The following is a 13,626-nucleotide window of genomic DNA, read 5'->3' as shown; positions in this document are numbered from 1 at the left end:
GCAGGTTTTTCTCACACTATTGCTGGTGCGTAAAAAGACGGGGGGGTTTCCAGAAGTCTCTGTCGCCGTCTTTAGGAGCCTTTAGCTCTAAACGCCTAATCAACAGCGTGTTTTACCTCATCATTTCCATCGGTAATGATTTTCTAATGCAGCCTCCGCACAAACGAGCGAATTAAGAGGAGAATTATTAACCTGTAGTGGTAGAGGAGCCAGGGCGCAGAGGACAGAGCCAAGCAGACTGTGCGTAAAAGCATGCTATTCTCTGGATGTGAGACAGAAACCAAGCGCCCTTTTCTTAGTTTTTGCGCTCTAAAACGGCCACAAGCTCCACAAAAAGCCAAACATTACCTGCTTTTATCATGTTTTATCAAAAACGAAGCCTTTAAAAACCTTAAGGGGAGTTTTTCTTTCGCGCCTCAATAACCCGTGCCATGATACAGATAACAATGAAGACAGACTGAGGACAGATGTTTTCCATTTATTTTGCATTAATTATGTTTAAGAAGTCTACAATGGAGGGTAAGTCTTTTTTAAATCCACATTTCAAACAGGATCTGCACACTTAAAAAATGACCTACACAGTACAAGTAGAAATAAACAATGCAATTTTTACATTTGCTTTAAAGGGAGGTAGAAAAGGCATATATGTTCAAGTTAACCTACTATGAACCCACTGTTTTTATTCAAAATCATCAATATTAGTTGTAAATGGTTCTACTCTGGGCTGTCACCAGCTGAGAAATGAGCAGAATAGCTCTATAAAACAAAATAAAACTCATTCAAAAACTAATTTTGTTTTTAAAAGGCACTGATGGCAGTAGGGGAGGCCGGAGTCAGCTGTAACAAGGTCCAGTCTAAACCTACTCCACACTGTAAGGACAGTGATTACACTTAGTCTGCACATGCTCAGTAGGAGTCTCTCTTCCTACTGCAGCAGAGCAGGATCACGTCACCATGGCAGAGGTTTGAAACTGAACTTTTTTTCAGGTTTGGATTTTTCAATGAGATGCCCAATATTTTAAAAGTTCAAACAACAGTGAGTTTAGATCTATAGAATCTCCAGGCCACTCATTATAAATTAACTCTTTAATTTTTTTTCTAAATGTATTTTTAGTCTCTCCTGCAGCTGTGTGATCAATTTGCTTTTCTCTTTATTTACACGTTTGAAATAAATCATTCAAATGAACCCTTTAAAACCTATTGTGCAAGACAGCCAGGACATATTCTTAGATTTTTACATACTGTAGTGCCTTTTTTGGGACTTTTTTTTATTTGTTTAACATCATTATAACCCTTATATCCCAAGTTTTAATAATATGTATTAACTTATGTCTTAACTACTACAATAAATAGCTTAAAAGTGCAATAAACCTAAAAAAAAAAAAAAAAAAGAAAATCATTTATTTTTTTCCAAATATATTTCAAAATACAGAAATTGCACAGCTGTATCCCTCAAATTTGTAAATTTAAAAAAGTATTTGGAGTCTGTACATAACTTGCTTTTTGAGTTACATTCAATTTTGTAACTGTAAAAAAAAAGGAAAATAAACAGTGCACATTTTGCAAAAACAAAGTATTTACAAAAGTGCAATCAAATTTCTAAGTGTGCTAGATAACTATGAACACACATATTTTATGTAAAAAAAAACATGGTCATCCATAAAAAGTGCATTTGAAATAAAAGAAAATTGTTTTTACTGAGTTGAAACTTAGAATCGAGGAACACGTGGTCTTGTTTATTAAGATTTTTGTTGTGTGTGCTTTATTGTGTATTTTTACAAACCCATCACTGCAGTGAATAAGTGCACGGAAACATGGTGAATGTGTGAAATGTTAGTGTAACTCCCCAGATTAATATGCAAAAAAGATCGATCAATCTATCTTATCTGGTTTCAAATCTACTGCCAATCAAAAATGAATATGTTAATTGTAGTGCCGGCGCTACGCTGGGTTCTAGAGGGTTAACAGGAATAAAATATGCTGACAGTTTCTAGGAAAAGGAATAAGAGATTTTATCATGGTGGCAACTGCAACAGTTATTAAAAATAAACAGTCATAGTTTACATTGTTTGCTGATAGGTACTGTGAATGTAATGTTTACTAAATTTAATGTCATTATTCAACATTTTTACCAAATAAAATTCTAATATGGTGATTTCCACTCAGGCACAGTGTCATCGCGTGATTGCGTTCACTCAGACTGATCAGTGGATTTGAATAAAATACACATTTTATTTTAAAGAAATGATTTAAATATAAGCAGCTACTAGGCTTTCTGCAAACACAGTCATGCATTGCTCAGAATTTATGGAACACTTAAAATCTAAATTAATTCAAACCAGCACTGAAACATATTTTGAGTGAAAATGTTGGAAAAACTGCAGAACTGGGATGAATTTAATCTCTGCTTTTAGTTCATATAGTTGTGCATAGTTGTGTTGTGTTTTTTCTGTAATAATGCCCGCCAACACTTTGATGTATTTAACTGGACTGATGGAAATAGACTTATGCTTTAAGTCAAATATAGGTGCTAAATGCACCTTTGGAAGAGGCAAAGGCAGCTGTTCTCAAATGGAGGCAAGTGTTAATAGTACAACCATTCCTTACTGTTGCACCTATAAAAAACTTTAGTCACTGTAACCTGTTTTAAAGAGGCTATTCTGAATGGACGTGGTGTGCCTTGAGATTTTGGCTTGATCTTAGGTGTTTTGTACGGAGCCCAAGACATGACATGGTCAAAAAAAAACATTAAATTGAGGCCATAATATAGTTATAATGTGCACATGAAATACTACTTTGTGGCCACAAAGTAGGTATAATGTGCACACGAAATACAAATTAATAATATTAATATCATTCCTGGACAGCTGGGTAAGCAAATCGAGTACACCTTCCTCTCCTGTACCTCCACCAGTAAAGCAACTGGCTCTCAATATTCTACATATTCTGTTTAAATGCCTCTCTGTAGAAATGGTTCCTTGCAATCCCAGGCTTTTCAGAATGTCTATGCTGCTCATTCGCAGCCTAAAATAAATTTCAATCATACTATCCCTGTCCATCCTGTAGCTTTAGCCTCTCTACTACCTTATACAGAAGGTGCGCTCGATGTGCTTATACCCAGCTGTCCAGGAATGATATTAGTATTATTGATTAGTGTTTCGTGCACACATTATAGCTAAACCATGGATACAATTTCATTTTTTTTTTGACCATGGTATGCCTGGGGCTCTGTAATTTTGGGCTTAAAAGGTTGAAAACTTGGACAAAGGAATACAGACCAACAACATCCAACATTTTTAGCTGAACAGTGATTTATAAATATATGTATCTTGATATATTTCTAGGTAAAGAAATACCAAAAGGTTTTGACACCGCCCCGATTGGAGTACAAAAACTGACTTTGTCATTTTTAACCAAACCAGACAGACAGCACTGCCTAAATTAATCAAATGCGTTGGCAAAGTTGGGAAAAGTGAGTTAAACTTGCAAAGGTTTCACTTTTCCCAACTTTGCCAACATATTGATGCACTTTTAACATTATACAGGAGCACAGCAGCAAATTTTATTATAACATTGAACAGCCCAGCAGTGGGTGCTTAGGGCTTCTGATTTTGTTGCTGTGATAAACAGTATCAATATCATCTGATTGTTACTTGAAATACTAAAAAACTGGAAATTCTTGTAAGTTAAATAAACAAAATGATCATTCCACATTTGACATAATATTTTAAATCAACTATTTTGAGGTCAATGAGTGTATTTAATGGGAGGGGTTTTATTGTTAGAGTCAGTTTATTCAATGTTGCACCTAGAAATGTCCAAAGCCTGAAGAAATTTCTAACTTTATTTTAATACAATGTAAACAATGATAGACAATATTGTCTTGCCCACTATCTTGCTTGAAAATGCATCTTTAAAATCCCAAACCTATAGCTATGTGTTTCTTCTACTGAAACATAAAAAAATGCATTTCTATTTTTATAAGCAATGAGGGAAGAGATGTTAGAAAAGCCCCAGTCTCCCCTAATGTGCAGCTTTGGCTTTTTATTGTTTATCACTGTCCTTTAAAGTGTAATTAAAACACTAAAACGTACAGGGAAAAGCTCAAGCTTCACATTCTTGACATAAATACTTCCATCTTGTTACTTCAATAGACTTCCAGTCTGACTGAACCCACAATGGAGCCGGTTTCTCCCCCCTCTGGCAGATTGTTTCCTCACAGAAAAGCGTGATATTAGGACTGAACAGCGCACAATGAGGCATTAATTGGAGCACACATGTTTTCTCAGCGTGCCTCTGTAACTAAGCTCCCCTGTGATCTATGAAGCAGGTACTTAAGGGGACTTATTGGCAGGTGCTGTGGTCCAATCAGCTCCCTCCGTGCGCAGAGTCGCGCGCTCTGAAGGTTGGAGGCGCTTTTTCTCGGTGCGCACTTGTGCACAGAAAGTCTCCGAGTGCGCAGAGACTCCATGGATCACAGCAATTTGCAGCTCTGTTGAGTTTTGTAGCAGCAAAGAAAAGCCTCCATCTTTGGTCATGACGCTTCTCTGAGAGGGAGGTTTTCTGTTCCAACAAGAGGGAGGACAGAGATTGATCACTTTCCCTGAGTTTTTGGTTTCTTCTTCTGTGAAAGCATGATGTTTTCGTCTGCAGGGAAGCGCTGCTTCACCATAGAGTCTCTGGTCGCCAAAGAGAACCCTCTAACTCCCGAGGATCCCATCCGTCCCACGGCTCTTAGTTACTCCAACCCGACGACAGATGCTTTAATGAACAGTTACCAGGCTCCGCAGGCCAGACCCCTGTACCAGACCCCAGACCTGGTGTTCCCAGAGACTGTGAGCCACCCCTCCCTCACCGTGGCCCCTCACCAGCTCGGTGGATCACACCTCCAGCATCCGCACTTCTTCGGGACGCAACACAGAGATCCACTCAACTTCTACCCGTGGGTGCTACGGAACAGATTTTTTGGGCACAGATTTCAAGGTGAGAGAAATTTTCGATGCAATCAGGCCATTAAAATATGGAGAAAACAGTTCACTTTAACGCCTCGTGTAAAGTCGTACTCTTCTGCAACTGCACTGTATTTAATTTAAAGCCACTAAAACTCAATTAAATGCATAAAATAATAAAGAAACAGCGTATTTGTGCATGGTTTTGCGCACAATTCAACAGAATATGACGCTGCAGACCCGTGCGTAAATCGCAGCTCCTTTTTCCAGTGGCAGGAAATAAACTTACACCAGACTTTAGACCCCGATAAAACAGCCAACACTGAAAAGATCGAGTTCAACACTAAATTGCATCCACAGATAAAATAAACGACAAGGCCACAGGGTGCTGGGAAGGCTGCTCTCATATTTCCACTCTCATTCGCCCTGCAGCTACACTCTCACAGCCACAGCCGAGAGAAGATAAGCTCTGAGGTTTTCCTTACAACAATACTCGCCCTTTAGGCTACAGAACCTTTTTCATTTCATTCTAAAAAAAATGTGGCCAGGCTGTAAGGACAGAGGAGATAAAATCCAGGAGGATATTTTCAGTCTAATGGAAAGAGGATTTATTCACCATGAACACCTCTGCGTAATTGTGCGCGTATTTGTAATGCATGAGACTAAATGTAAACGCAGCTTCATGACTATTTTTATTGCATTTTTAAAGATTCAATCATTAAGTTATTTTAAAATAAAATCAGCATGTTGCTTAATAAATAATGTCCATGAAAAAAAATGCAGAATTAATAGTCTTATTTCAGTAAAGGTTAATTAATTAATACCTCATTATTTACACCATTCTTAATTCCCCTCTGGTTGTACTTAATCTGAGGACAAAAAGAGGAAAACATTAAACATTTAGAAAATAAAAGGAGGGTCATTAAAATCGGTTTGTAGCAAAATAAAATCTTATCTTAACAATACTTTTATTTTCTATTTGACCACCATCCTGGGAAAATCAGTGGGAGGTGTGTCAGACTGAATGCCAATTAAGATGACCGTCAATTAACTGAAATTAACTGTAAGAGACACCAGATCACCATTAAACATGCTTATTTATTTAGTGTAACTTTAAGTAAACAAAATAGTTAATTCTAGTTAATGCATGTTAGAATCAGTCATGATTATTGTTGGCTCGATGTCATGTATTTTAAGCCAATTAATTAAGCATCAATTAGTAGTGATAGTTCAACCAAGACTCACAGGAAATAAAAAATATTTCTGCAGGCTTTTGCATCGTATTGTTTGACAAGGTATTCTTTGTACCAATAATGGATTGTATTTTAATAATTTTATATTAAAGACATGTAAAACTAGTCTTCCTTCCTTGCATTTGCATCGTTTTTATACAGTGAAAGGATCTGACAGGTTCTCCGTTTGCATAGGTAGTGCAAATATTTATGCTTTAAAAATTACATTAGGCTGTATATTGAAAGAAAAGCAGCAGAAAATTAATTTACAGTGGAAACAACGGACGCTTTGATCAAGATAATAAAACTCATCACTTAAAATTGATGGAAAAAAATTCTAAACAATCATTTCAGAGGAAATATTTAACGTAAATTAAATGGTATAATTTCAGGCCTTTAAATACGTCACTTTTATGCTTTCAAGGACTATAGGTAATTTAAGAATGAAATAATAATAATGTAATTTAGCTGCTATAATAATAACGATAATTATTAATATTATTTAGCAACAACGTTTGCAATTAATCCGACGTTTTTTACCTTTTAACAATGTTTAAACACTGATATTAAAAGGCTACAGTGTTTTTTTACATGTTCGGAAAAAAACAAACAAAAAAAACAAACAAACAAACAAAAACAGCAAGCCTACACTGTAGGAATCATGTGTCGTATTATTAACCTTACCTTAATGGCCTGTGTCGCCTCTCCTCTAATCCGCTATCAGGTAACGACGTGTCCCAGGACAGCCTGCTGCTTCACGGTCCTTTTGCCAGAAAACCCAAACGCATCCGGACGGCCTTCTCTCCCTCGCAGCTCCTCCGCCTGGAGAGAGCCTTCGAGAAGAACCACTACGTCGTCGGAGCCGAGAGGAAGCAGCTGGCCAACGGCTTGAGTTTATCTGAAACACAGGTACGTTCATAAATGCTTTATTTGGAAATTTTATTCAACACAAGTTTAATTTACCTTACCTTGAAACGCAAACGCTTGTCCAAATATGTCCCTTTTTTTACGTTTACCATTAATTTAACTTTTTTTTTTTCCAGTCAGATTCCAACGGTTAAAATTTTCCTAACAGTCAAATATCGCGAGATCAGAACAAAACATTTCAACTGTATGAAAAGTTAGCGTAAATGTAAGCCTGTTGCAACGTATGAGGCCGAAACAAATTTATTTTTACATTTATTTTTTTGAGGGATAATATATACGTAATATTATACATATTTATTTTAGTATACAAGATTAAGTGGAATTTAGGTAGGCTAAATTTATTCCCTAAATTGCAGGCTATGCTAGGCTAGAAATTTAACCGAGAATGCAGCCGTTGGTCATGACATGGTATCAGAAGTTATACAAAGCCCACGCGAATACGTATATGAATTACAAATTTATTCTTTTAATTAATTTATAAGCATTAAGTGGGTGAAATAGTAGACTGAATTGGATTTTTAAGATCATTTTGGTGACAACAGTTTATATTAAGCTGGTATATAATATAAAATTAAAGGTTTAGATGGTATATTCATAGTTATAAATAGTAAAAAGTAAGAAGTAGCTGAGAATGCAGCCATTGCAGATCTTATAATTGCATCATTAGCTTTCAAACTCCAGTGTTTTTTAATACAGTACTCCCCCTTGCTACTTGAGGCTTGGCTTAACCTCACTCATTAAATTGTTTATTAAATGATATCAAACTCATTAATGCTTAGGGATTAGGATCTGTAAATATTGTTGATGGTTAAGTTTAATGAATGCATATCTGGAGGTCAATTAGGCCTTAAAGGCAATATTAAAGGTATTTTTCTTAATCAGCAATATGGATAAACGCTGCTGCTGCTTTGTCAGTCAATACAATACTTTGGATTGAACATGCGTTGCATTATGCTAATAATGATGGTGACTTGAATCTTAATAAACAGTGGATTATGTGTTTGATTGTGTCAAAGTGCTGCTTTAACAGCATTAAAACAAAAGTCTGAATGATAGATATTTGTTGCCTCTGTATAAACATTCAGATGAAGTCAATTTTTATGTAAAGTCCATTACTACTCAACAGATTCCTTAGCTGATAAATGAGTAGTCAAACTGCAATGCAATTAATCCTACAACTTTTGTGTGGCAGTGCAATCCACTAATTACAGTGACCAAAAATAGGACCAATATCTGAGAACTAGCACCACATATTGTGGCTCAGAATTTGTGTGAAAATAGTTTTTTCTTTATGTGTAATAACCCTGAGGCTTCACAAGAGTTATGAGGAGGAAGCTAATATAAGTGTTACTATTTTAAAGATGCAGCCTGGACATATATACATCTGCCAAGCTCAACTTTCCAAGGTCACACTGGTGACACTTGGGAAGCTTTTTAGCATGCTGACCTTTCCTGTCTATTAATGCAGTGCTCAGTTATAAAAGCTAAGAGACTGAGAGGTTATGTGTTGGGTTGTTTTCCTTGGCTGAATTTGTTGTTTCATTAGCACAGAGGATGCTAAGATGAAACATAAAAAGGAGAAACTTCAGTATGGAAGCCTAAACGTGAGGTTTATATTATGAAGAGAGAAGCAGTTTTAGGGAGACTGTTTAGACAAATAGCTTTATTTGTTAGAGGTTCATGCTCTGGTGAAATTAAAGAAAAAGGTGAAGGTTTCAGAGGTATGCAATAAAAGAAAAGGAGAGCAGCATACATTCCTTTCAGTTTAAACAGAGCAGACCTCATGGCGTTAAGTGTGAAAGTCATTTTTCATCTTATTTGACTTTGTCAAGCAAAGGTCACTAAAATCAGGTTAAAAAACTTGAATCAGTGCTGAAATAACCTGCCAAAAGTCCTAAAACATTAAAACACTGCCTGTTTGACAATAAATTGCCAGCATTTTGCCTGTAAAGCGTTGAGCCTGTTTTGCAATGTTATTTGCAGAAAATCTTTGCATGGTTGGCATTAGAGAGAACCATAAATATCCCGAGGTTTTACCTTGGACTTAAGGAAATGTATTTTTTTTGTATTTGCATTTTAATAGAACAAGCTGTTTGTTGGTAAATTAACCTCCTAAGTCCCTGCATGTACATATGAGGACCTTACATTTTGGCTTTCCAACAACATTGAAGGGACTTCTGCTATTACAATTTTTTAGATAGGTTAATTGTCTGAGAATCCATTAAAGTTAAAGTTATTTTGAAATGTTGGGAGAATTTCATGTGAAATTTTTCAGGCATTTTGAGAGAATATTTTGAGATATTTTGAGGGATTTGCTGGTATTTTTCCAAGTATTTTCAAGGAATTTTTTAGGGAAATGTATATTTGGGAGAGTTTTATAAGAAGTTTTGGGGAAAATGTGCATTGAAATTTAATGGCATTGAAATTTAATGGCATTGTCATGAAAATTTGAGAAATCTTTTCTTTTTTAATTTGATGGGAGAATTTAAGGAGATGTCTTTTCAAGATTTTTTAAAGAAAATTAAAGGGATTTTTTTTGTATGAATGGGGGAATTTTCTAAGAAATTTAAAGGTGTTTACAGGTTAAAATGTTCAAGAATTACATGGAAATTTCAGGTTATTTATTCAGAATATTTGGGAAAATTTGCTTTGAAATTTTGGGGTATTTTCAATAAAACTTGGGGATATTTATTTGTTAGTGTTTGTTAATCAGGGTGGGAATTTTTTGGGGGGTGGTGTCTTTGAAATTCTCTAGAATTTTATTTACCTTAAGCAATTTGTTGGGATATTTTGGGTAAAATCCCTGTCTTTGACATATGATTTTGCATGTATTTAGAACTTTTGGGACAACTTGAAAAAAATAAGGGGAATTTGCTTTGAAATTTGGGGGGAACTAGATGGAATATTTGGGGAAATTATTACTGGAATGTTTTGGCTTTATGATCAAGTTTGACAGCTAAGATCTTAGGAGGGTATGCATGGTTTAATATTCCTTTAATGTAATTTATCATGGTCATTTACCTGTGCATTCTTCTGTCCAGGTGAAGGTGTGGTTCCAGAACAGGCGGACCAAGTACAAGCGTCAGAAGCTGGAGGAGGAGGGACCAGACAGCCAGCAGAAGAAGAAGGGAAACCACCACATCAACAGATGGAGGATCGCCACCAAGCAGGCCAGCTCCGAGGACATAGATGTGACCTCAGAGGACTAAAAGCGTCGGCTGAGTCTCCAAACAATGCTGCCATAAACTCTGTGTCCACTGCAGACGCATCAAAAGGACCAACACTATTTATTATGTAATATTATTATAAGTATAATTAGACACATTAGAGAAAGACATATGTGATCACTGCACATCTCTTCATCATGGTGCTCTGAGACTGGAAAAAAAGAAAATCACATCTTATTTAAAAACTCATCTTCAGGAGGAGGAGAGATCCTTCCACTATTTAAAGATCTTTGGTGTGTGACCAAAGAAGAAGAGAAACATCACCCTTATCATTGTGCTTGTTTGTTTTTTAAATTGTACTCTTAAAGGTTGTTTTGAATGAAGCTATTTGTTTCATTAGAGCTGTTTCTACCACCTGCTTTTGTCATTAACACCTCATTGCTCACCACACCCTCATTGCCACCTGTGTACCGTGTTAATTTAAATTTCTCCTCAATGACGGGAACATGTCGCACTCTTTGAATCTGCTCGGCGAGCAGGAGAACAAACCAGAAGAACAAAGCAGGAAGTGGACCATGTGTCACTGAAGATCCTAATTTGTCACTCGCTGAACGGTTTTGTTTTCGGAGCCATTCCAGCGCTCTGTTATGGTTCCTAATGAAGAGTCTCCACAGAAAAGGCGATTCACGAGCAGCTGTGCATGACTCGGGGACAGATGAGAAGCCGCAGAGACCTCTGCTGTCAGGGGCGAGTTGTGCCGCATAATGAAAGCGACTTCACAGCTCCTTCTTCTGCTATGCCACATTTTTCAGAGGAGATGTGATGGATGACGTGTTCAGTTGTTGAATTCCTGCAGATTTCATCAAGTGTTGTGTGTCCTATAAACATGTGAAGACATACTTTTCAAGCAGAACATGTAATTGAAAGAAGATGCTTTAGAAATAAAAACAAAAGCTATTTCTCTCATGAAACATTCTGTACGATTCAGGTTCTTAATTTGTAAATCAGTCAAGATGCAGTGTTAGTGTAGATTAATGTGAGGCTATTTCTCCAGTTTTGGCTAGTGAACATTTATTTTTGCAGCATTTTTTCTCATTGAATAAAAACTACATAACAGAGCTAAACTTTTAATGTGAATGAACGCACATATGCAATTGTCAAGTTACTCATTACCTCAAAAAAGAATAACAACATAACTCAAAGTGGCTGCAACTTGATAATTTAACATTACTCTACACTGGTGTAGCATTTAAAAAATGCTCTCATTGTATTAGTTGTTCTCCCACAAATAATTTTATTTTTTATTTATTGCATGCTATTTTATCAAAAATGAGTCCTGTAATTCATTTATTTGAATTTTCTACAGCCTGCAAATCTATGATTTGCTTGGACATGAGGACATTTTTGACCATCTTGAGAGTTTTGGACCTTGTAACTTTGCAAAACCATCGAACTGGAACAGATTCCATGTCTGTCCTCAAGCAGGTCCATCTTCCAAAGCTTCAAGCTGAAATGCTTTCTCTTGGTCAGACAAAAGCCAAACCACTTAGTGTCTTTTAGGAGAACGAGGTGATAGCTATGGGTGTGGTTTAGCTGAAGCAACTGCAAGCCTGTAAACAATGGCGGCCAGTAAAGAGATTAGTGTGGATGCAGCTACAGTGGCAGTTTAATCAGAACTGAACATTTTTTTATTAAAAAAAAAGCAGCAACAAAAAGCACCCTCTATGGATGTGAAAGGATGTGAAATACATCCAACGCCATGGATATGTAACACAGTCTATCTGGTGTGTCAGGATTGGACCCAGGGACCGTCCGAGGGCTGCTCAATCAGGGTCATATTTATTATTTAAACACCATTGTAGGTGAATTTCAGATGATTAACTGAATTTGTCATGTTGCCTTAACGTGGAACTTAATCAAGTTTTCTGAGGAAATATCACTGAAAAATGAGTGAGTGGTTTGTAAATACAAACATCCCAATGATAGCTCAGCTGTGTGCAAAGAGGGTCAGCTACAAGAGCACAGCTGAGCAGAGGATGAACTACTCTCTCCTTAGTTTATGGACGTATGGAGCAGCATCAAAGTAGCTCTGTGAGAGACGGTGACCTCTTGTGGATTTGTTTTTCAATGTCCACTCCAGCATGGTAGACGTACATCCATACGAGGGCAATGACGGTTGTTCAGTTCGAAATGCACAGATCTATTTTATATGCATAGAGCATAAATGAGCCTTAAAGCCGTGGTTCCCAATCTTTTTTCTTCTGAGGCCCCTCTACTTACATCTAAAAAATGCTGAGCCACCCCAACACACACATGAATAAAAGGGGGTTATAATTCTGTAAAGAAATCAACTTCTACTTGAATTCTTTCTTTGATAACATTACGAAGAAGAGAGATTCACGTTTTTCTTACCAAAACACCTTTGAATAAACTATTTAGTAACTGGAATTTAGTCAATATGTGCAAGTCTAACCTTGACAACTTTCCAGTTGTATGGTGTGAGGGCCCTGGACCCCATGTTGGGAACCAGTGGCCTAGATAACAGCTACAGCCATGTACCAAAATCAAGTTATTTTGCATTGCTCTAGGTCTGACTCCTCAAAACTGAGCTGGTTCCATATGAGTGCAGTCATTATACTGCTTTTTATTTTTTAAAGGTTTATTTTGGGCTTTTTGTGCCCTTATTTGATAGACGAGGACAGTGGATCAGCAGCTCTCAGCAGAGCCAACGGCTGACAGAAAGCGTCTCAGAAAGCTGACGTTTTTGCATTGTAAATCTTTTTTCTGATTGATCTGATGCAGTTTTCTGAGATTTTAAGGTACTGGATTTTTTTAAAAAGCCTGTAATTTTTCAATTTATGTGTGCTGAATCTGGAATATATAGGAAAATATTCACTTTTCGAACTAAATGGTGAAGATTTACACAGTATTCTAACTATTTTTGATAGACCTGTTCATTATATTCCAATGCTAAGTCAAAATACTGAAAGCTCAAGCCAGCACTTCTGCAGAAGGAAGTATCCTTTGCGACTATATATCGACCCCTTGCTGCGAGGCAGGGCCTACCTTTGCCTAATGTTAAAACCACCTATGCCAGGATGAAGGGTACAGGCTTTCCTTTCAGCTGCACATTTCACTCATTATTACATTCTCACATGTGTAAATCAGTGTGAAACATGCTGCTGCAGTGTTTGATTGAAAGAAATCCTGCAGACTCTCCAACTCTCCCAGCACACGAAGAATTTCTTTATTTCAGGAGCTTTAAAACGAGTAAAATAAAATTATTTCCACTAAAGTGAGGCAAAATTTAAAGACACCGCAAAAATATGTTAACAAGACCTTTTGGAAGCT

At 36.7% G+C, this 13,626-nt stretch overlaps 1 protein-coding gene across 1 annotated transcript; it reads left to right on the top strand.

Moving 5' to 3' along the window:
- Positions 1-340: 340 nt before the first annotated feature.
- Positions 341-11,655, top strand: emx1 (empty spiracles homeobox 1). Its single transcript, XM_041812178.1, has 4 exons — positions 341-519; positions 4,654-4,983; positions 6,906-7,090; positions 10,150-11,655. The coding sequence occupies exons 1-4, from the start codon at positions 468-470 to the stop codon at positions 10,315-10,317; spliced, it is 735 nt and encodes a 244-aa protein (XP_041668112.1). The 5' UTR covers positions 341-467; the 3' UTR covers positions 10,318-11,655.
- The last annotated feature ends 1,971 nt before the right edge of the window (positions 11,656-13,626 follow it).

This window comes from Cheilinus undulatus, linkage group 18 (genome assembly GCF_018320785.1).
Source record: "Cheilinus undulatus linkage group 18, ASM1832078v1, whole genome shotgun sequence".
Taxonomy (NCBI): domain Eukaryota; kingdom Metazoa; phylum Chordata; class Actinopteri; order Labriformes; family Labridae; genus Cheilinus; species Cheilinus undulatus.
The sequence above is the reverse complement of the archived record's forward strand: the minus strand, read 5'-3'. Positions and strand labels throughout refer to the sequence as shown.

Excerpts from the sequence above, each read along its gene's own strand:
- emx1 (XM_041812178.1), top strand. The coding sequence starts at position 468 with ATGTTTTCCATTTATTTTGCATTAATTATGTTTAAGAAGTCTACAATG. Across the intron at positions 520-4,653 it reads TAAGAAGTCTACAATGGAGG|GGAAGCGCTGCTTCACCATA; the intron begins GTAAGTCTTTTT and ends TTTCGTCTGCAG. Across the intron at positions 7,091-10,149 it reads TGAGTTTATCTGAAACACAG|GTGAAGGTGTGGTTCCAGAA; the intron begins GTACGTTCATAA and ends TCTTCTGTCCAG.